General features: G+C 37.8%; 1 protein-coding gene across 2 annotated transcripts in view; it reads right to left on the bottom strand.

The window, feature by feature from the left end:
- Nucleotides 1-21,318, bottom strand: part of si:ch73-252i11.1 (uncharacterized protein LOC553517 homolog) — a 55,121-nt gene that overhangs the window by 13,275 nt on the left and 20,528 nt on the right. The window contains exons 6-9 of one of the 2 annotated variants that reach the window (XM_039769492.1): nucleotides 15,861-16,023; nucleotides 6,452-6,572; nucleotides 3,211-3,307; nucleotides 2,803-2,896 (exon numbers count right to left, since the gene is read on the bottom strand). In XM_039769492.1, the coding sequence (XP_039625426.1) occupies nucleotides 2,803-2,896; nucleotides 3,211-3,307; nucleotides 6,452-6,572; nucleotides 15,861-16,023 (475 nt within the window). Of the gene's footprint in view, nucleotides 1-2,802; nucleotides 2,897-3,210; nucleotides 3,308-6,451; nucleotides 6,573-15,860; nucleotides 16,027-21,318 lie in introns of both variants that reach the window. The other variant, XM_039769491.1, reaches the window with a different exon arrangement.

Genomic DNA, 21,318 nt, shown 5'->3' with positions numbered 1-21,318 from the left:
AGCTGCAGGTTTTTGCTCCAGCCAATTTCTTATATGTCAATGACTTTCTCTTAATTATAAATCTATCTTTATGTAAGTGTGCTTTATTTATTTGTTGTATACTATTTATTCGTAATTATTCTTCCCTAATTTGAATTTTTCTTTGCTTGTAACGAATTCTTGCACATCTTGAGCTACATTCCGTGTACAAAAATGTGCTCTAGAAATAAATGTTGTTGTTGTACTGATACTAAAGGAACAACATTCTTTAATTGACTTGCTTTTTATGATTCAAAACCCATCATTTCTTTTTAATTTTTTTCTTAACCAGTAGCCAAACAATAATGAGCTGTAAAGCGAGCCAACAAATGACTTGTTTAAAATTCCATAAAACATACAAATATTATTGATTTGCTTAAGGTTGGATTCAGTATTTCACTTAATTCCATACATTTACGTGCTTGTGAGGTAACATGCAAGTAATCACTGCAATATGGTCTCACACATTAAAGTCAGCTAAACTGCTGTGATTTATTGGGTATGTAAGCTCTTTGCTGATTTTTAGAAAATTTTGAAGATTATAAAATGTATGGTTATTAGTGTCTTATTGTTGGTATAAAGCAAAAGAATAATTTTTGTACATGTATTTTAAACAAAATAAAAGATGTTATTAGTTATTTATATCTGTTTATAAACGTTGAGGCGCTAAAAGGGAATCTGGATAAAAGTAATTCCCTGAACCAATTTTTTTTATAGATTTTCCCTTCTTCCATTGACTAGTCCTCCACACAGTCTCTACTGCATCATCAACTCCTACCACTTCCACTTGTATGGACAGTGACGAGTGCACCTCTGAGCATTAGTATGATGACCAAGTGAGGAGACAACCCAAGAGGCTACACACAGAAAAAGCCATTGAGCCATACAGTATGAAGTCAGTCCTCTAATTCTTAAATCCTGTGCTGACCAAATTTGTGGTATCCTACCTGCTCAGTCTGTCACTAAGGCTCCAGACATTTCCACTGCTATGGCAAAAAGCCTGTATTGTTCCAGTCCCAAAGAGATGCCTCATTATCTAATCACTACCGGTCAGTGGCCCTTGCATACTATATCCTGAAGACTTTTGACAGGCGGATGCTGGTCTACTACATGACTCCTTTTGGGAAAGGCCACTTGGACCCACTGCAGCTTGCCTATCAGACAAATATTAGAGTGGAAGATGCAGTGATCTCCTCCACAAGGCTTATTCCCAACTAGACTAAGCTGGTAGTACTGTGAGGACTATGTTTTTAGATTTCGCCAGTGTGCTTCATTTAATCGAGCTATCCCTGTTAAGGAGTAAACTCAAAGATATGCATGTGCATAAGCCTGTGATTTCCAGAGCATCTGACCATCTGCCCAGTACACTACAGTTTAAGAGTTTCAAGGACTGTGTCTCTGATATGGATGTGACTAAAGCACCACCATGTACAGTGCGGACTATAAATATAACACAAGGCTGTGTCAATTGAAGAAATTCTCTGATGTACTAATATGTATTGTCATGGGAGATGAGGCAGAGTACAGGGGTCAACTTTGTTTCTTGGTGCGAAGAGATTTGTGTGCATCCTAACATCGGCAAAACCAAGGAAGTGGTTACTGACTTTCACCGCAACAAACATCCTCTGCGCCTGGTCACTATTTTGTCAGTGGATACAGAGGTGTTATACTGCTACAAGTACTTGGGGGTCCACATCACTGACAAGTCAGACTTATTTAGTAACATAAAGGTACTATGTAAGAAAGGGCAGAACATTACCTATTTATTAAAATGTGCCAACAACATAACACAGCAAAGCATATGCTTTATAATACACACAGTATATCATAACTGCAGGTGTTGAACAACATGGTTTGTGCTCAGCAGTAAACTACATTAAAATGCAAAGCCAATATGTACTGCTTACAATGACCAATCCATTTCACTGAGTAACATAAACAACATTAACAGAGCATGAATGGTGCGTCCAGCTTCGATCCTGCACGTGGCTGCTCATTTACCTGCTTGCAGCTTTCTTAACCAGTGACCACTTCCTGCTTTTAATTGACTTCTGCTCCCTTCATTTTAATAGACTTGTTTCTTTAAAGTCTTCTCAATTTCTACTTTTCTTCTTCAATGGCAGACAAACAATAATGAGATGTGAAATAAGCCAACAGATGACCAGCTAGGTTGGTGACTCAAATTCCAACCAATTTCACTCCAACCGGTTTCTTAATTAGAAGTCAATTCTTGTTGTTAATTAAACCAGCTATTTCTTTCCGTGGCTTGTTGGTGCTCTCATTCTGTCACAGCAGTATTTCCAAAACTGTTTGATTATTTTTTTCCCTCCAAGAGCGCCATCTAAAGGTTTTATGGGCATGAGCAGATTAATATTACTAAGATCTTTCTTTATATTCAGATATTGTATTATGGACATGTGTTGGCTCATGTTGTATCATTACTGTTTGTCTGTTAATGTAAAAAGAAATAATTAAGGGGTCTTTTGAGTTTTAAATAGCAAGTCAAATAAAATTAAGGCAAAAGAATTTGATCAGCAGCACAAACTGGTCACTAATTAAGAAAAGTGTTAGAATGAAAGTCTGCACTCATCATGCCACTCCATGTTCAGTGTTAAACACCCCTGACATAGCTAAAAAGGCCAGGATGTGCTTCATATACACAAGTGGAAGACAGTAACAAAAAGAACAATGAATGAACATGTGAACCATTGTTAAAGAATGCCCTAACAAAAATGTTATCAGATGGGGAGGCGGAATTGCTTGTATTCTATTGAATCAATTTACCTTGTATCCTGTTTCAGGTATAAGTGTCTTGTCCCAGTGAGGTGGTATTGCTTTGAAATTTGTGGTTAAATCTGCGATTTTTGGTGATTTTTTGCTGAAATACAAGAACATTCTTTTTTAAAGATCTGTGATTAAAGAAAAAGAACCTTAGCAAATTGCCATTTTTTTATTTGGCGCTGTAACTCACTTCCTTTTTATGCATATCCATACAATCCAACAAGTGTCAGTACCAAGGTCTTGTCAAAAAATATGAAGTAAGTTCTGAAACAGTAGCTGTGAAAGCTGTTCTATTTTTAGATTCCCATACTTCCACTTGGATGTATCAGTCCACCAAACAAAGGCAAATATTTCCACTTCTTTGAAAATAAAACAAAAAATAAATGCTACTAAATTGTAATTTAATAATACCTTGTTCTGATCTTCACAACATCTTGTTTGGAGACAAACGCTGGTCGCCTTCGAACAGTCCGTATGGTTCCATAGTGATGATTAACCTGAATCATTTCTTGTGCAATAATAAAAATTTTGATAGCTTTTTTACTTTATAAATAGAAATAATGACTTTTCTAAATTGTAACATAAGTAAAACATTTACAAGTTAACAGTTTAACATTTCAAAAAAATGAAAGTGAAAAGTTTACAATTTTTTGACTAGTTTTCATATAAAACCTTTTCTAAACAAGAAAAAAAATGTGTGTAGTATTGTTAAGACTAGTGTTTCTCAACTTTAATTATTTCTCACCAATGGGTTGCGAGGAGCTGTGTTTCATTATGGTAAAGGGTCACACTCTCCACTGATATACCAAAGTGGGGGGGTTGTAGCCAAAGGTCTCAAGTGTGCCACTGTGATCCGAGGGGGTAATTTAATAAACCACCAAGAAAAATAACATTGCAACAATGCACGCTACAAACTAATCACTGTAAACAGAAGTGAAGTGGACGTTAAAATCCAATAGAAAAAAGTCTTCATTAAATACAACAAGGTTAAAACAATGCTCAAATTAGTCTCTTTGAAAACAAGCCCAGTGCAATCTTTAACTGCCTTCTCGGCCTTATGAGGCCAGCCCTCTCTCTCATGCTCTCTCTCTCTCTCGTGTGTCTGTGTGTGTCGCTCTCTCTCTCTCTCTGCTCAAGGAATGCACAGGGAGAGACTGAACACTTACGGAAATCATCGGCGCGCACAAACCGAAAGGGAAACTGGCTTGTTCGTATACCGAGTGTGTGGTCGTGAACAGATACAAAAGTTTGGCGAACCTTTTGGTCGTAACCCAATTTGTACGTGTTCAGAGATGTTCTTGAACCAAGATTCCACTGTACTGCAATATTATATAGTAAATGCCACATGGGTTGGACGAGCATCCCAACCAGGAGAGAAGATGGAGCCAGACCTAGAAGAGATGGATGGACGACCCTTCAGTTGTAACAGACGGCGCGGGGGATACATTACACCCTCAGGACAGTAGATGGTAGCGGCCCCAGATATCAGTCCCTAGTAAGGAACCAGTAGGGCTTGCTGGGAAATGTAGTCCAGCAACACAGCCCTGCTGGGTTCCGTTGGATGCTGCAAGGGGGCGTTGCAGGAAGATGCTCTCCCCAATAAATGGGATTTCCGTATGACCCAGAAGTGCTTCCACCGGGCAGTAACTCTGGCACCGGAAGAACTCCTGGTGTTTAATAAAAGGCATCACACTCCCTTATCCAGGTGAGTCGTAGCTGGCAGGACGTGCATCAACACTCAGTTGGAGGAGGACAGTGTAGTGAGGAGAGGTATTGCGGAGAGAAATTATTTGTGCTTTTTGTTACTTTTGGAGGTATTTGTAATAAAAACATGTTTTATTTAAACCAGGGGCTATACGTGATCATGTTTGGGGCTTGATGATGTTCTGGTTTCCATCACAATATATATATATATATATATTTATTTTTGGTTTAATAAAAGCTGCAATCTCTAATGAAAACAATTCTCTGGGAGTGTGCACCTCTTGCAGGATACAGGGCGCTCTCTGTGCTATGATGTTCAAGCTCGATTCAGCAAAGTGCATATACTATGAAGACTGCATTAGATTCCCCCTGAGGACCCAATGTTGGGTTACAAAGATACTTGCTTTGGAAAAAAGCAGGTCACGACACCAGAAACGTTGAGGTTAAGACAACTGGAAAAAGTAGTTTCATTAGAACGTACAACAGATGTAGTGGAAAAGGTTTAATTCACTTGTTAGTGCACCAATTAAAGACAAAAAGTGTCCTGACAAAAGTGTGCAGTGACAAATATGTATAGGAAAAATGGCCACAGTGAAAAAGAGCCACAGCCTCAAGTTCTGCTCTTTTCATCTCAAGCAGGTCCTGTGGAGAAAAGTGCAGGAATTTAATTTAGTGGACTCCTACAAAAACAACAGATCCCTTGCACTTTAAAACATTAATAGCTTTCAGTTGTACCTTATTATGACATTCCTACGGATTTGGCAGAGCTTATGAATGCTTTTAAATGTAAATTATATCCTAAAAAGAAACTGGAAATGAAATTGTTATGATGGTGTGCTTAATGTCTTAAAATAATGTTTTAGCATATTACCTTTTTTGTGATCTATGTGTAATAAGTGAACCTACGTCTTTAAGAACACTTCCCATTGAAAAGGAAACGGGAAATTGTTTTTGTTATTTTATTAAGGGTAAGTCTTTGTGTACGGCCTTGTGCATGAATTGTGTATAATAAAGGAGCCTACTCTTTTAAGGAGTTTGCCCAGAATGCTATGCAATTCAAAGCAGAAAAAGAGAGACCAAAAACCTGCTATCCTATCCATTTGAGCAGCAGAGCATTAAGCTTTTCAACAGAAAAAGAGGTGCACAACTGATCATGAATACATGTGTTATTTATTTAAAATTTAAACAGAAAATTCACATTATCCCACTGAAACCGAATTTTGGCCACACAGCCAACTTCTACATTCTAATTATGATATTTACAGATTAAATACCTGCCTGCAACAGTTACTAACAGTATATGTACAGGTTTCACTTTTAAACTTGGTGCTAAGGAGTGCACAGTACACTTACATGGGTTTTGTAATTCCTGTGCATTTGTGTCAATGAATTTAATTACTAAAAATGTTTGTGATGCACCATCTTTTGGAATGACAAAGACATAGCAACCGGATGGACACAGACATTTATCCTTTTATTATTGTAATTTGTAGAAACTTTTAGAAAATAATCATACATTCTGTTCTAAGATTATTTTATGTTTGTTTTTATAAACAAGGCCCTTCATTGACAATTTCTGTACTTTGTCCTGCTACACGATATGAGTCAATTTTTTTGTTTTTTTAGTAGTTAACTTTGAGCAGAATTTACCAAACAAATACACATATTATTTTAAACCAGGCTGCTTAGAGTCAGTAACATCTTTAGATGTTGGGAGAAAACTCCAGTAAACACAGCGAGTGTATAGGCTAGTAGTCAAAACCAGGCCCCTGACACCATAAGGCAACACAACTCTTAGTGAAAAACTACTTCTCTTTAAAAGAAAAAACATTTCACCATCAACAGCATTCGAAAAAATGGGGACATTTCAGTGTATATATTGAAATAAAACACAAAGGACCATGCTTTATTTAAACTATTGTCTAATATGTTAATGTTTACTAAATACCTGGAAAAATAAGATTGTAATCTTGTCTTCCAGCCTTGAACTGTATAGTAGCATTGCTGTCTTCTATATAGCTCTTTTCCAGGTCTTCACTTTTAATAGTGGATGCATTATTACTGGCACTCTAGAAATTCCAACAAGTAAAAATGTTAAATTTATTCTTGACATATATAGATAACAGATGATTAAAAAGACTTACTCTAATTTAAAGGGGATACTAAAGGGATGCAGAAGGCCAAATAAAAAACCTCAAATGTCAAAAACAAAACTTGATTAACAAAACAGATCCATTAGAGAAATGAAATGAGGTAAACAGCAGTAATGCAACACAAAAATGGAAACGGAAAGAAGCCCTGAAGATGTGAATGGTACAAATTAGCTAATACGCTTCCACCAAAATACCCCAGGCTGCTAATTTCCTTGTAAGCTTAGCCAGTTCACTGTAACTGAAGGGGAACCATTTCATATTACTGATAAAACTGTGTGAAAGACTTGGGACTGATATTTTTTCTAAGCTTGTTAATCTCATGATTTATTTCCAAAGAGTCCCAAAGAGAGGAAGCAGGTAAGTGCAGTTCATGCGTCACGTCTGTCAGTGACAGTCTGTTCACATTAGCCAGGATAACTAGGGTATGGAAGTTTGACAGAAATGTTCAACTGAGACTGAGCAAGCCAGAATGTGGTTGTGTCTTTTAAAAGTCTTAGTCATCATGAGTCACTCTTCTGCTCTGTAACTATGTCACCAAGCACAACTTTGAACAGAGTTTTATTTCTTTCTGAAATTTTAGTCCAAAGCCAAGGCAAGATCTGAGGAAGTATGCCAGCAGAAAATACAGCTGTTTACATAAGAATTGACTTACAGCACCAGAAGCCTTTGGTTGTTTAGTGAGGAACCATGTGTTGTGTTGCTCAGTCTCTCTGGGTGATTTTGGCATCCTTTTGGTCACAGTATTTATGTCATTTTGATAAACTGTGGTGCACATCAAGGTAGCCCTTAATCACCAAGAGTGTTACCTCCACTAAGAAAATAATAATGTCAGTTTTGAAAAGGAAAACTATAAATAGCTTTGGCAGGAAACATGCTTTATTTCTTGCTGGTTATAAACCCAGTCATAACAGGGTCAATTCACACCCACCATTTAACATAAAATGCTGAACAGGAGGAGCCCATGTGTCTGCTGGATACAACAGAGACACTGAAAAAGCAAAGATGTGAGAAAACACAGTGCCAGGGAAAAAGTGATGGAAATTCTTGTGTTTTTTTTTTTTTTTTACTTGCGTCTGGAAACTTCTAGGTTTTCTCAGGGCAAGGTGATTGTCATCGGTGGCAGTTTGAATGAGTATGTTGAAGCCAATGCTGATGGCTATGAGGGAGTACAGAAATAGAACCATTGTAGAACATATATGTCTAAGTTATTATGCTGTTATGTAACAAAATATAATTAAGAAGTTCCAAAAAGAGGTAGGACTGACTTAACTCAACTGTTCATTTCAGTTACAAGTCAAATCCTTTAAAAAAATTTTTTTTGGTCCTGAAAAAAAAGAAAAACTCATTACAGCGAATCATGTTTTTATCTGCAAAATTCATTACAACCAAGTCATATTTCATTTTCAAAAAAACCTGCATATTTCTTCTGTATATGGTCCAAAAATCAAGATTCTGGAGCTTCCCTGAATAGCCAATTAGACTGCACTCAACAACTGGCACACACTTAAGAGCTGTGGAGCTTAAGAATGGTTAATGCAGACCAGAGAGAGGCATTGTGGGCGTATCTAGAGGCAGGATAAATGTCAATCAAATTTGACTTTAGCTGTACTTGCGGAGCTCTTGAGGTTAGCTGCAGTTAAGACTCTGTCGCTTCTTTCCATGTTTCTAAGGTACGGTTTGACTTCATTGAGCACATTGCTCAAACTGAGTATTCATTTTTGGCTCAGTATTCAGCAGAAGTGCTGTCTGCTGAGCTTCCCTTGTGTTTATGCCAGCCAAAATGTTTCATAAATTCACTGAGATTTTACCCTAGGAACACCTACACACCATAGTCTTTAAAAAGAAATGTTGCCTTTGAATGCGTCTTTGAATTTTGTGCTTGCAAATGTATTCATCCAACGATTCTTATTTACGAATATGACCTTCACTTTTTATCATTTCTTTTTTAAATTGTATTAATTTTATTGCAATCATTCCATACAAATCAATTTTTACAAAAAGTAGGATTAAGAACAAGTCGACCTCCACCCCTGAGAGAGAGAGCATGGCCAACGGAGTAAAACTTAAGGCTTGTAAACATACTTAAATTGATGAGTTTGATAAGCCAATAGAGATGAATGGCGAAGAAAAAGAAATACAGAAATAATTGCTTCCTCTGTGCTTTAAGAGCTTATTCTAAAATATTGCTGATAAGATCCTGCCATGTTTTGAAAAAAGCTGTACAGATCCTCTGAGTATTTGATTTTTTCCAATTTCAAATAGTATAAAACATCGGTTTCCCACTGACTTAAAAGAGGAGAGTTAGGATTCTTCCAGTTTAGCAAAATCAGTCTGCATGCCAAAACTGTATAGTTAAACCCATCTGGAAGAACACCAAATACAGCTGTTAATGGGTGTGACGGGAGGCTGGCGTCCATGCCCAGCCGAGACGCCCCTGCACACTGTATTCAGGGGGAGCAGCCTTGGACAGTGCAATACCTCCCCCTGGACGCTAGATGGCCGCCCCCTGGGCTGGTGTAGTGCCTCGGTTTTCCACAGGGCTCCCTGAGAATTGGAGTTGGGGGCAGCCCTGTTGGGTCCCGCAGGTACCGCCAGGGGGTACTGTGTTTGGGACTCCTGAGCCCGTGTGGGCAACAGATTCATCACACCTGGAAGTGCCGCCGGATCTTGGTGATCAAACACCTGGAGCACTTCCAGGTGACCTATAAAAGGGAGCTAGCAACCACCACTCATCGGCCAGAGTCGGTTGGAGGAGGGCAAGGTTGCGAAGGAGGAGTGGTGGTGCCAAGGAGAAGAAAGTGCTTGTGCTGTACTGGTGTTTGGGACTGTGTTGTGGCTGGGTGGAGTACGGGGAAGACGTGCCCTCCAGCTGAAGAGTAATAAAAGTCTTCTCTTTTACACGTGCCTCCCGTGTCCAATCTGTGTCAGGTCAGGCGCTATATAGCGTCTTTCTTACATGGGTTAGGAGGGATTGTGAGACCAAGGCTGTCTGAAAGGTAATTAAAAGTTTTAGTCCAGAATGATGTTAATTTGGTGCAGGACCAAAACATGTGACCTAGTGAGGCTAGAACTTGACTGCAGCGTTCACAGGTTGGATCTTGGCCTGGAAACATTTTGGAGAGTTTTAGGCGAGACAGATGTGCTCGATTATATAATGTTCAGTTGAATAATTGTATGCTTTGCACATATGGAGCTCGAGTGAATTCTTTGCATTGCTATTTTCCACTCCTTTTCTGATATACTGATTAAGAGATCTTTTTCCCAGTGTCCTCTTGGATCTTTGAAAGGGAGGGACTGTAACATAATTTTATATATTGCAGAGATGGTGTCTGAGTCCTTGAGATTGAGCAATATTTTTCCAGCATGGACGAGGGTGCAAGATGAGGAAAATCAGGCAGGTTCTGTTTAACAAAGTTCCTAATTTGAAGATAGTGAAAGAAATGTGTAGCTGGAATGTTAAATTTGGAATGTAATTGTTCATAGGATGCAAAGATGTTGTCTATATAAAGATCTCTAAGCAAGTTAATCCCAAATATTTTCCAGATATTAAAACTGTGTATGTTTGCAAAGGTTGAAAGAGGTGATTCTCTTGCAGATGTGCCACAGATAAAAGCTTCTCAATCTTAAAATGGTTCCATATTCTGAGTGAGTGAAGTACAATTGGGTTATTAGTATATTGCCAATAACTTGCATTTATTGGGGCACAGAGCAGGGAATATACAGGAAGTACTGTAGGATTTTAGTTCTATTGCGGACCAGGCCTGTATATGTTCATCTATTTGTTTCCAGGTTTTTATAGCTTGTATGTTTGCTGCCCAGTAATAAATTCTGCCTTTTGTCTTTGTAGGGTTGCTCTTTGGATACGCAGATGTTTTGAGTTCCAAATAAATGAGGTTACTGTTGAATCTAATTGCTTAAAAAATGATTTATTGATGTATATTGGAATGTTTTGAATAAAAAAAGGAGCTTAGGAAGAATGTTCATCTTAAAAGTGTTAATTCTTCCAGCTAGACTTAAGATGAAGGGTTGACCATCTATGCAAGTCTTGCTTAATTTTTTCCAGCAGAAGGCAAAATTTTGTTGATAAAGAGCTTTATGTTTACTTGTGATGTTTACCCCTAGGTATTTAAACTGTTCTGCAATGATAAAAGGTAGGGTGTCTAATCTAATATTATATGCTTGAGAATTCACTGGAAAGAGTACACTTTTATTCAGATTAATTCTGAGACCAGAGATCTTTTGAAATTCTGTGAGTGCTGTTAAGACTGCAGGCACAGAATTTTGTGGGTCTGATATATACAGTACCATATCATCTGCATATAGAGAAATTTTCTGTTCCAGTCCTTCTCTGATAATCCCCTTTATCTGATCAGCATTTTGACAGTGTATTGCCAGTGGTTCAATGGCAATTGCAAACAGCAGCGGTGACAAGAGGCATCCTTGTCTGGTACCTCGTTCTAGTTTAAAGTAGTCTGAACAAATGTTGTTGATACAAACTGAAGCTTCTGGATTGGTATACAGTAGTTTGATCCATGCACAAATGTTGGAAGCCAAACCCAAATTTCTCCAATGTAGTAAAAAGGTATTTCCATTCAATCATGTCAAATGCTTTTTCTGCATCCAATGATAATAATATTTCTGGGGTGTTTGATTTAGTTGGTGAGTATATTACATTAAACAGGCATCGAAGATTTGAAGATAAGTGTCGACCCTTGATAAATCCAGTTTGATCTTGTGATATTACCGAGGGGAGCACTTTCTCCATCCTTCTAGCTATGATTTTTGAGAGTATCTTAACGTCATTATTCAAAAGTGAAATTGGTCTGTATGATGCACATTGTAATAAGTCCTTATTTTGTTTAGGAAAAACGGTGATTAAAGTTTGAGGAAGAGTTTGATTGTCTCTGGTTTCTGTAAATGTTGCTATTAGGAGGGGAGCTAGCTGAGAGGAGAATTTCTTATAAAATTCTGTAGCCATCAGGGCCTGCTGCTTTCCCGCCTTGAAGTGACTTTATAGCATCTAGTAATTCTGATAATGCCAGAGGTTTATCCAGTTCCTCCGCACTAAAAGTATCTATTTGTGGTATCTGTAATGTATCCAGAAATGCATTAGATTGTGTGTTGTCTTCTTTAAACTCAGTAGAATATAAGGATTTATAGTAGTCTCTAAATGTGTGCATTATATTTTTGTGGTCGATAATTTTGTCTCCATTCGTGTTGGTGATTACTGGGATTGCATTGCGGACTTCTTGCTTGTGAATTTGTTGAGCTAAAAGCTTATTAGCTTTCTCTCCATGTTCATAGTAATGATGTCTGGATTTATAAATTAGTTGTTCAGTTTCTTTAGTTGTCAAGAGGTTTAGTTCTGAATGCAGAGCCTGCCTTTTCCTATGTAGAGCCTCACGTGGAAGCCTGGCATGTTCTTCATCTATTCTAGTAATTTGCTTTTTAGCTCTGCTACTTTCTTGGTTTCTAATTTATTTCTGTGGGAAAGATATGAGATAATCTGTCCTCTTAAGAAGGCCTTAAGAGTTTCCCAGAGTATTCCTGCAGAAATCTCTGAGGATGTATTTGTCTCTAGGAAGAAACTGATTTGTTTGGATATAAATTCTGTACAATTCTCATCTGCTAATAGAAGCGGGTTGAGACGCCATCTGCGAAATGAGTGTGTGGGGCATAGTGACTTTAGCTCCAAGATCAGAAGTGCATAGTCAAAAATAACAATAGCATCGTATTTGCAAGATTGAATCGTAGGCAAGAAATTGTTATCTATAAAGAATTCTTGAGTAGCAATGATGTACTGGTGAGTAGAAAGAATATGTTCTTGAGTTTGGGTTTAAAAACCTCCAGGGGTCTGATAAGTTGTGATCAGTTATAAACTTTGTAATTATCTTTGCAGTGTTAGATGTCGTCCCCCCTGTGGTAGAAGTCCTATCTAAGAGTGGATTTAAAACACAATTAAAGTCCCCAGCCATTATAATTTTATGAGTGTTCAGATTGGGAATGGATGCAAATAAATTTTGTATAAATTCCTTATCATCAACATTAGGTGCATAAGCATTTATCAAAATCATTTTACAGTTAGATAAATTGCCCATGACCATCACATATCTCCCTTCAGGATCCAATACTACATCTGATGATACAAATGAGACTGTTCTATGTATGAGAATTCGCACACCTCTAGTTTTCTTTGTAAAGCTAGAATGGAACATTTGGCCAGTCCAGTCCTTTTGCAGCCGGAACTGATCCTTGCTTAGTCATTTTATAGTCTTAACTGGAAGTGAGACAGCTTTAACCTTAATTTCCTATTTCCCCAAGAGTTATTGCCATGCAGCTTACTGTTACGTTGGTAGTTATAATTATAAAGATTAAAAGGACAGATTAGGTATAGATATAGCCTGCTCTCTTTGCCTCCCCACGTGAGGCTGGACCCCACTTCACGCAGTCCCGGTCCTCTGACATACTCAGAGACAGAGCACATCCAAAGCAAAACAAGCCCCCACGCAGCGGCGTTTTAGGATTAAAAAATAGAGATATCTATTGCCGATATAGTCTAAATACTATATGCCTAAAATATAATCATTGACAAACTATGAACCTAAAATGTATATAATCTTCAGCAATCATAATGTATTAAGAAAATAAACCGGGATAATAAACCCGGGGAATGGTGTTAGAACGTGGTCCAGAATAAGCATAGTAAGTCTTAATGCAATAATAACAATAACAATAAAACAAGGGTATGATGTTAAACAGTCTCCTTTAGGGTAGAGAAAAAATAAATAAGATAAAAAAAATAAAATAAAAAAATTTTAAAAAATGAAAAAAAAAAAAAAATTAAGCACAAACATCTATAACTGTAATTAAAACATAAACAGATGGCATCTGAGTAATAAAGAGGATATATAATAATAAAAACCCATATCTTAACAAATAGATCAGACAGTAGGTTATTGATCCTTGCCATGTCATAATAGGCTACGACTCACTATTGTGTTTCAGAATAGTGTCGGGATCAGCTTTCTTAATTCCTTTTCTGCTTCTTCTTTGCTTTCGAAGACACAGAATTGACCTTGCAATTCCACTTTCAGTTTGGCAGGATACAAGAGGCTGTATTTCATATTGGCTTGCCGTAACCACTGTTTGATGTTATAGAAGGCTGCACGTTTAGTAGCTGTTGCTGGAGAGAAATCAGGGAAGATACGAATGTGGTTATTTTCATATATAATCTCTTGCTTGTGTCTGAGGAGTGCCATCACCTCTAACTTAAATAATAATCTCTTGAAGCGAATAATAAAAGATCTAGGTCTAACGGTATTTGATCCGCGTACATGATAAGCCACTGCTATCTCAGAATCTGCTTTAAATTTCTCTCCAATTATTTTAGATAATAGTTCAGCTGCGAATTTCATTGGGTTTGGACTTTCTCGATTCTCAGGTAGACCTTCAATTCTAATATTATTCCTTCTGCTTCCATCATCCAAGGCAGCAAGTCTGTCTGCGAGTTTTTTTGGATTCGGAGTTGGCAGTAGTTGCTTTTTCTTCAGCACTGACAGCTAGATTTTCGGCTGTTTTAATCCGAGTTGTGAATGTCTTCTTGACATCCTCCAGTTGATCAGCAAGTGTGCTCAGTTTAAACGATGTTCCCTGAATGTGCTCTTAAAATTTCCCCATCATATCTTTAAAGACTGCCTCAAAGCGAACACATATGCGTTTCTTCAAGTCTTTATTATCCTGCTGCCGCTCCTGTCGCAGCTTCTCATTTGCCTTCTCGCTTTTCTTTATATCTTTCTTTATCTCTTGCATGAGCTCAGCGATCATCACCTTCAGTTCAGACAGATCGATTCTGCTTTCGTGCACTGCGGCGGGCTCTATTGTAGCCGTTGTTCCCGGCTCGCGTGGAGTAGTTGAAAGTGCGGACTGCAAGGCCTTTTCCAGTTTCAGATGATCTTCTCCAATTGACGAGCTATCGTGACCTGCGTCACTCAGGCTCGTACTTTCGCTCCCCATTTCGCTCTCAGCCGGAGACAATGTAGTGGACCGTGGTCCTGAGGAGTCTGGGCTTTCGTCCATCTGATCCAGGTCAGTCTCTGAAAGGCTGTACCTTGAGCTTGAACTTGGGCTTGCCGATCTGAGCTTGGATGTAGCTTTAGTTTTCGTTTCTTTTGTTTCTTTATGAACCCCTTTCTTGTTGGCCATGTTTATATATGCTTGTATATACTGTAGTAGTGGCCTCAGGTTGGATAAATACAGGATATCTCAGTATAATAAAAAGATAATATGAAAAATAACACCGCTGCTAGCGGAGCTCCACTTCAGACGTCCATCTCTCAAAACGGACGAGACCAAAGTCTTTATCATGATTTTTTATATAAAACTTTTCCAGGTTAAAAAAAAAAGTTTGAGGCACAAAAGAATAAACGACAGTCAGAGAGTGGATCAATCAATTAGGCAACGTCACCCAAGAGGCACCATTTATAAAAAGTTAAGGGCTATGTGATGGACACTGAGGGGTGCTGTTTATGTCATTCAAGCTGCACATGCTGTGAACACTGAGGGAGAACCCCGACCCCTCGAAGTCTAATAATTGTAACTGTGCGCTATGGGCATCAAAGGGCGCCTATGTAACTAAAGCAATTTATTTTTCAGAAAAAGTTGGTACTTCTCACTGCCATTGTATGCTAGGAAGAAGATACATGCTGCCAACACTTTCGGCATGCCAGAATGTGTTCTGTATGTGTTGAAAAACCACGCTATGTTCCAATTCCATTCTAACGAAATCCCCATTAAAACCAATTATTTTTTCAGCCCAAGCACTTCATTCTAATAGAAGTTAACCTGTATTCTAAAATAACTGTGTCAGATAAAATGTTTATTTTTTTCTCAACTGGAGTCCTTCTTTTACTCTCTTCTGTTATCAACTGGAAATGCCTTTAGTTAGTTTTTTTTTTCCAGCCCTAGTAATTAAAGAAACAATGATAGTTACAATAAAATAATACAATTCTGTAAAAGAATATGCCCTAGTAATTAAAGAAACAATGATAGTTACAATAAAATAATACAATTCTGTAAAAGAATATCTTCTTCGTGTACATAAATGGAAAAAGAATTACTTTTCATTTGATATTTCTAACCAAAAATAAATCAGCACCATTAACAAGCCACACAGCGCGTTTTGAAAAATTTTACACATTAACATACCGTAGAGCCATAATCAGTCCAATTGCCATATTCGTCTTCCCAATACCAGATCCACCGTGTTGTCAGAATTAAGTTAGGTTTTTCCACAGAAGAAGCTGTTGAAAGGCGCCGCACTTTTCTTTTTCCTTGTGTCATTGTATAAAAGTTTATTGATGGGGCTCCACTGCTGCAAAAAATGCAGAACTCACAAGTTTTATTTCTGCTTCTTCATTATTCATCTGTTAAAGTTAAGATGTCAGTTGTCTGCAATTCATTCACATAATTTTACTATGATATATTAAAAGTTATTAATTCCACTATTGTATAATGACAGCACACAAAAATTCAGATATACAAACATCTGGATCAATTTACTGCTTATTTGTCTTAAAGAACAAACACTAAAAAAGAAACAATAAAGTAAACAGTGTACAATAATGGCCAAAAGTTTTGGCAGTGACACAAATGTTGTCTTTTGCAAACTGTGCTGCTTCAGCATTTTCAGATTATTTTTTTTTAAATGTTTCTGTGGTATACTAAAGAACAATTATAAACATTTTATAAGTTTCAAAGGTTTTTATTGGCAAATTCATCAAATTTATGTAAATAATCAATATTTACAGTGTTGACCCTTCTTCATAACTTCTGCAATTCACTCTGGCATGCTGAATTATCAGCTTCTGGGCCAAATCCTAACTGATGGTGATCCATTCTTAACTTTTTAGTGTTTGGAGTTGATCACAATTTGTGGGCTTCTGCTTGTCCATCCACTTTTTGAGAACAGACCACAGGTTCTCAATGGGATTAAGGTCTGGGAAGTTTCCTGGCCATGGGTCCAAACTTTCAACGTTATGATCTCCAAGTCACTTAGTTACCACTTTTGCCTTCAAATATCATCACCACATTACGCCTGGATTGTTGGGAGAAGTTGCTCTTGGAGGACATTTTGATACTATTCATTATTTATGGCAGTGTTCTTGGGCAGAATTGTGAGTGGGTCTACTCCCTTGGATGAGAAGGAACCCTACACAATGATTGTCTCAGGATGCTTCACTGTTGCCATATGACACAGGACTCATGGTAGCATTCACTTTTTCCTTCTCCAGGCAATCGATTTTCCAGATGTTCCAAAGAGTCGGAAGGAGGATTCAGCCGAAAAAATAACTTTGCACCAGTCTTTGGCTGTCCAATCCTTGTACTTCCTGCAGAATTTTGGTCTCTCCTTGATGCTCTTCTTGGAAAGCAGTGGCTTCTTTGCTGCCCTTCTTGACACAAGACCGTTGTCCAAAGGTCTTGGCCTCACTGTGCATGCAGATGCTCTCACACACCCACCTGCTACCAATACTGAGCAAGCTCTGCACTGAGGGCAACATTCTGTAGCTGACTCCTCTGGAGGAGACCGTCCTGGCACTTGCTGGACACTTGTAGATGATGATTTTGTTTCAGGGCCAAAATAAGTGAAAATGGGTTTTTGTGATAAAGTTAACTTTTTATGTTAATAAAGCTGTTTGCAATGAATTCATACGCATGTGATCATTCTGCACAATAATATAAAAACAATATGAATTGCCACCACAAAAATCAGAAGCCACACATTTTACAAAACACAACATTTACTTCTGGCCACTACCATAAAATCAGTTAATACCACTTTTGGTTTAACGTGCTCATATCTGTGTTTTCCTATGGTAATAATGGGGCACGGCACTGTCTGCTATACTATAACTATCTTCTCTTCCAGATTCATGTGCTACATTCCTTTTTGCATGTTACTGCCTCTATATAGCACTTTATAGTTGCCGTCCTTTTACTTTGTACATAGAAAGTCGCAAATAAGACCACTCCAATGCAGCTCCACTGGAATTACACTTTATCCACTTTATGAAAAACAGTAACGTCTAGTCTGTGTTAATGCTTGCACTTTTCCAGTTATGAGCTCTCTGATCCAATAAGACCACTATAATTTTATAAATCTCTTAATGTTTGTCCAGTAAATAAAAAGATATTGGGTTTTCATGTATATTCAATGCTGCCAGCAACCCTAAGTTACCCACTACCTCCCTCCATAGTAGAATCCCATAATAATTTTTTGGGGGGGGAAACAGAGATCCAAACTCTATCTTGGCAGCACCTGACACATGATGAGAATTAACTCTAGGCAAGATGCCAGTTCACCGAATCACTGCCAGTACACATATACTCTTGTAAACACAAATGCTCCTTCCTATCTGACCAATCTAAAGTTGCCAATTGATCTAATATACATATTTTTGGGAGAAATAAGGACAGTGGAGTAAACTTCTAAAGAAAGCACATGTAGGCAGCATTCAAACTGCACTTAAACAATTGTAAAAGGAGTATGGTGGACAAAGGTTGATTGATCTGTGTCATAAGATTGCACACATATTGTAAAATAGTGTAGCCATGTTGTTTCTGAAAACATCATAAATTGTTCTGAGATTTTAAAAGAAGTCTAACTGTGGTTTTCAACTCATTGCCTTAAGAATGTCTTGTGATGTCTCACAAACTTTTTCTGAAGTAGGTGAAGCAGAGTCCGACGGTGTCCCTGATGGGGCCACTTTTTATGAATTTACATAAATTATGGCACCACTGATGAAACAAACCTGCAGTTGGTGGTTTAGCATATATCCTTAAGTCTGTAAAATAAATAAACCAAGACAAAATTTAAAAAATACTTTTAATACTATAAAGTATAATTTCAGGGCGGCACGGTGGCGCAGTGGTAGCGCTGCTGCCTCGCAGTTAGGAGACCCGGGTTCGCTTCCCGGGTCCTCCCTGCGTGGAGTTTGCTTGTTCTCCCCGTGTCTGCGTGGGTTTCCTCCGGGCGCTCCGGTTTCCTCCCATGATCCAAAGACATGCAGGTTAGGTGGATTGGCGATTCTAAATTGGCCCTAGTGTGTGCGTGGTGTGTGGGTGTGTTTGTGTGTGTCCTGCGGTGGGTTGGCACCCTGCCCAGGATTGGTTCCTGCCTTGTGCCCTGTGTTGGCTGGGATTGGCTCCAGCAGACCCCCGTGACCCTGTATTCGGATTCAGCGGGTTAGAAAATGGATGGATGGAAGTATAATTTCAGAGTGGATGCATGAAGTTAGAAAGTACAACTTTTGACAAAGACATGACTACCAGCAGCAAGATACTATATGGAAGGAATTAAAATTCTAAATAGTTATGTTGGGATATACTGTAGAGCATGGTGTATTAAAAATAAGCTAAGGTACCCATAAGGTGTGCAATGTACATCTGAGACCACACCTAGCTTACTGTTAATATTAATATTATAGGGAAAGTCCAGAGAAGAAATATTAAATACATTGTGGAACAGGTAGGAATTAGCCATGAGGAATGAATGAATGAAAGAGCTGAATATTTTCATTTTAGGTAGTGATGCTCCAATCAAAAGGCTGCTAATCAAAATCACTCAACTTGCAATCAGCTAAATGTCTGATCTCAAAAAACAATAACGTTTTACGCCCTATTTTTTTTAGTGGTATGGTAATGAAGATTTAGTGCTCCGCTAGGCCATCTATTATAGTACTTCAGAAAGTGGATGTGTACTTGTATAGCCAGCAGCAGCTTGTAAAGCGAAAGCAGTGGGGTAGTTTTTGGGATAAAGTAGACCAAAATCTTGACTTTCACACTAAGAAAAGTGGAGTAACAAGTTAAAAAAAAAAGTCAGGAAGCTGAGGAAGGGCAGATGCATATATTGTCCAACTAAACTTAATGGAAGAAAAGGGGCCCACAACTGACTGGGAAAAGAATGCCAACTGTGGCATACATCCTCCTATGATCAAAAGGGATGCTCCATGCTTCTATTTAGTATAGCAGCTCTGGTTTTCAATTAGAGAAGAAAGAGAAAGACAGTTCTACAAATATAGTAGTCTAATGGAAAAAATAGAATGTGGTCTTTTTGCTTTGTAAAAAACACGATTGTTACTTTAACAGTTTACTTATAAAGTTGTTAAGCCAGTTTTCCTTCTACAGTATATTCTGGTTAATATGTTAGAAACATTTTGTTTTTTTATTTATTTGAGGTATAATTAAGACTAGCTGTGCTACCCATCTAAGGCGGGATGAAATTGAAGTAATCAACGTAGACCTCAGTGTTAACATTTGCAGTGCACCATGCAATGTATATGTCTCTGTTATATGCCATTTGGTATGGGATTCGCATAAGCACTATTAACATCTGAATGTGCCACCAATTGTAATGACAAATGCAATGCATTTTATTACTACAAATGTTTGTGATGCGCCAACATTTAGAATGGCAAAGACATAGAAACCAGACAAACACACAGACACTTATCCTTTTATTAAGGTGGATAAGCATTTTATTTTGTTAAAGCTTTCCTTTTGGAAATGACATCTGTATATGCCAGATGCACATGTTTTATGGATACATTTTTGTATAAATGTTTTATTAGTAAAAAAAAAAGAATTTAATTTAAAAGGATTTCACTTTAGTAAAAAAAATGTATCCAATGGTCACGTAACAATTAGTCCACCATATTTCTTTCATTAGCGAAATGAGCAAATGGCACTTTGTGAGTACAGTTTAATTGTGAAAATACCAAGGATAACACTAACATGATACACAAAGCATTAAAAAAAGAAAAACAAAACACAAAAAAATAGATCAGAATCAGACAATTCAAATTACGTGCATATACGCCAAAAACAAACCTAATCAGAGTATTTCTACCTTTAAGCAAAATGAGATTTAGGGTTAATAAAACAGTGTTTTAAATTATTACAGGGGTGAGGAGGGTGAATGCCAGTTGTTGCTTTAGTTTCATTTCAAGATCACAAGGGAAGAGAAGGAAGACGGGCTAAAGGCAAATTTTACACAAACACTAAGATGCATGACAAAAGCGACCAAGAGGTATAGCCAACATTATCACATTGAGGACGCTGACATTTTAAATGGCCAGAATTTAGAAACCATGTTCAAATAGGAAAAGTGAAGCTATATTGGGTCGAACTGACTGTCTCCATCAGGGCATTCCTTATGTTCTTATGGAAAATAAACATAGGAGTTCCTACTGTTTAGACAGTTGTAGAACCAAGATCTGCTGCTAAAAGGGGGAAAAAGTAAATACCTGGGCTGGAGTAACATGAACAAGAAAACAATTACACACTGCTGAAATTGGAAGCAGAATATGAATAACAAAAACATATATGTTTTCTTGGTTTATAGGGAAATGATGGATAAGAGGATATTCACTTTTCTCTTCTGAAAAAGTGAACAAATCATTGATAACAGTTGTCACGTGCGTGTGCATGGGAGACAGCTTATGGGCTCTAGTAAATGTAAATTACCTGCCAAGCCAGGGGTTAGCACTACTTTCTGATCCTCTCACTTTCTCCTTCTGCAGACCGAGTGATTGATGACCCTACCATCACTGTCATTTACGGTGTTCATCTTCCTGGACCCCTGCCCCTTCCTACCATTATCCATCAT

Source organism: Polypterus senegalus, chromosome 11, assembly GCF_016835505.1.
Source record: "Polypterus senegalus isolate Bchr_013 chromosome 11, ASM1683550v1, whole genome shotgun sequence".
Lineage (NCBI taxonomy): Eukaryota > Metazoa > Chordata > Cladistia > Polypteriformes > Polypteridae > Polypterus > Polypterus senegalus.
Note: the sequence above shows the minus strand (reverse complement) of the source record. Positions and strands in the feature narration are given on the sequence as shown.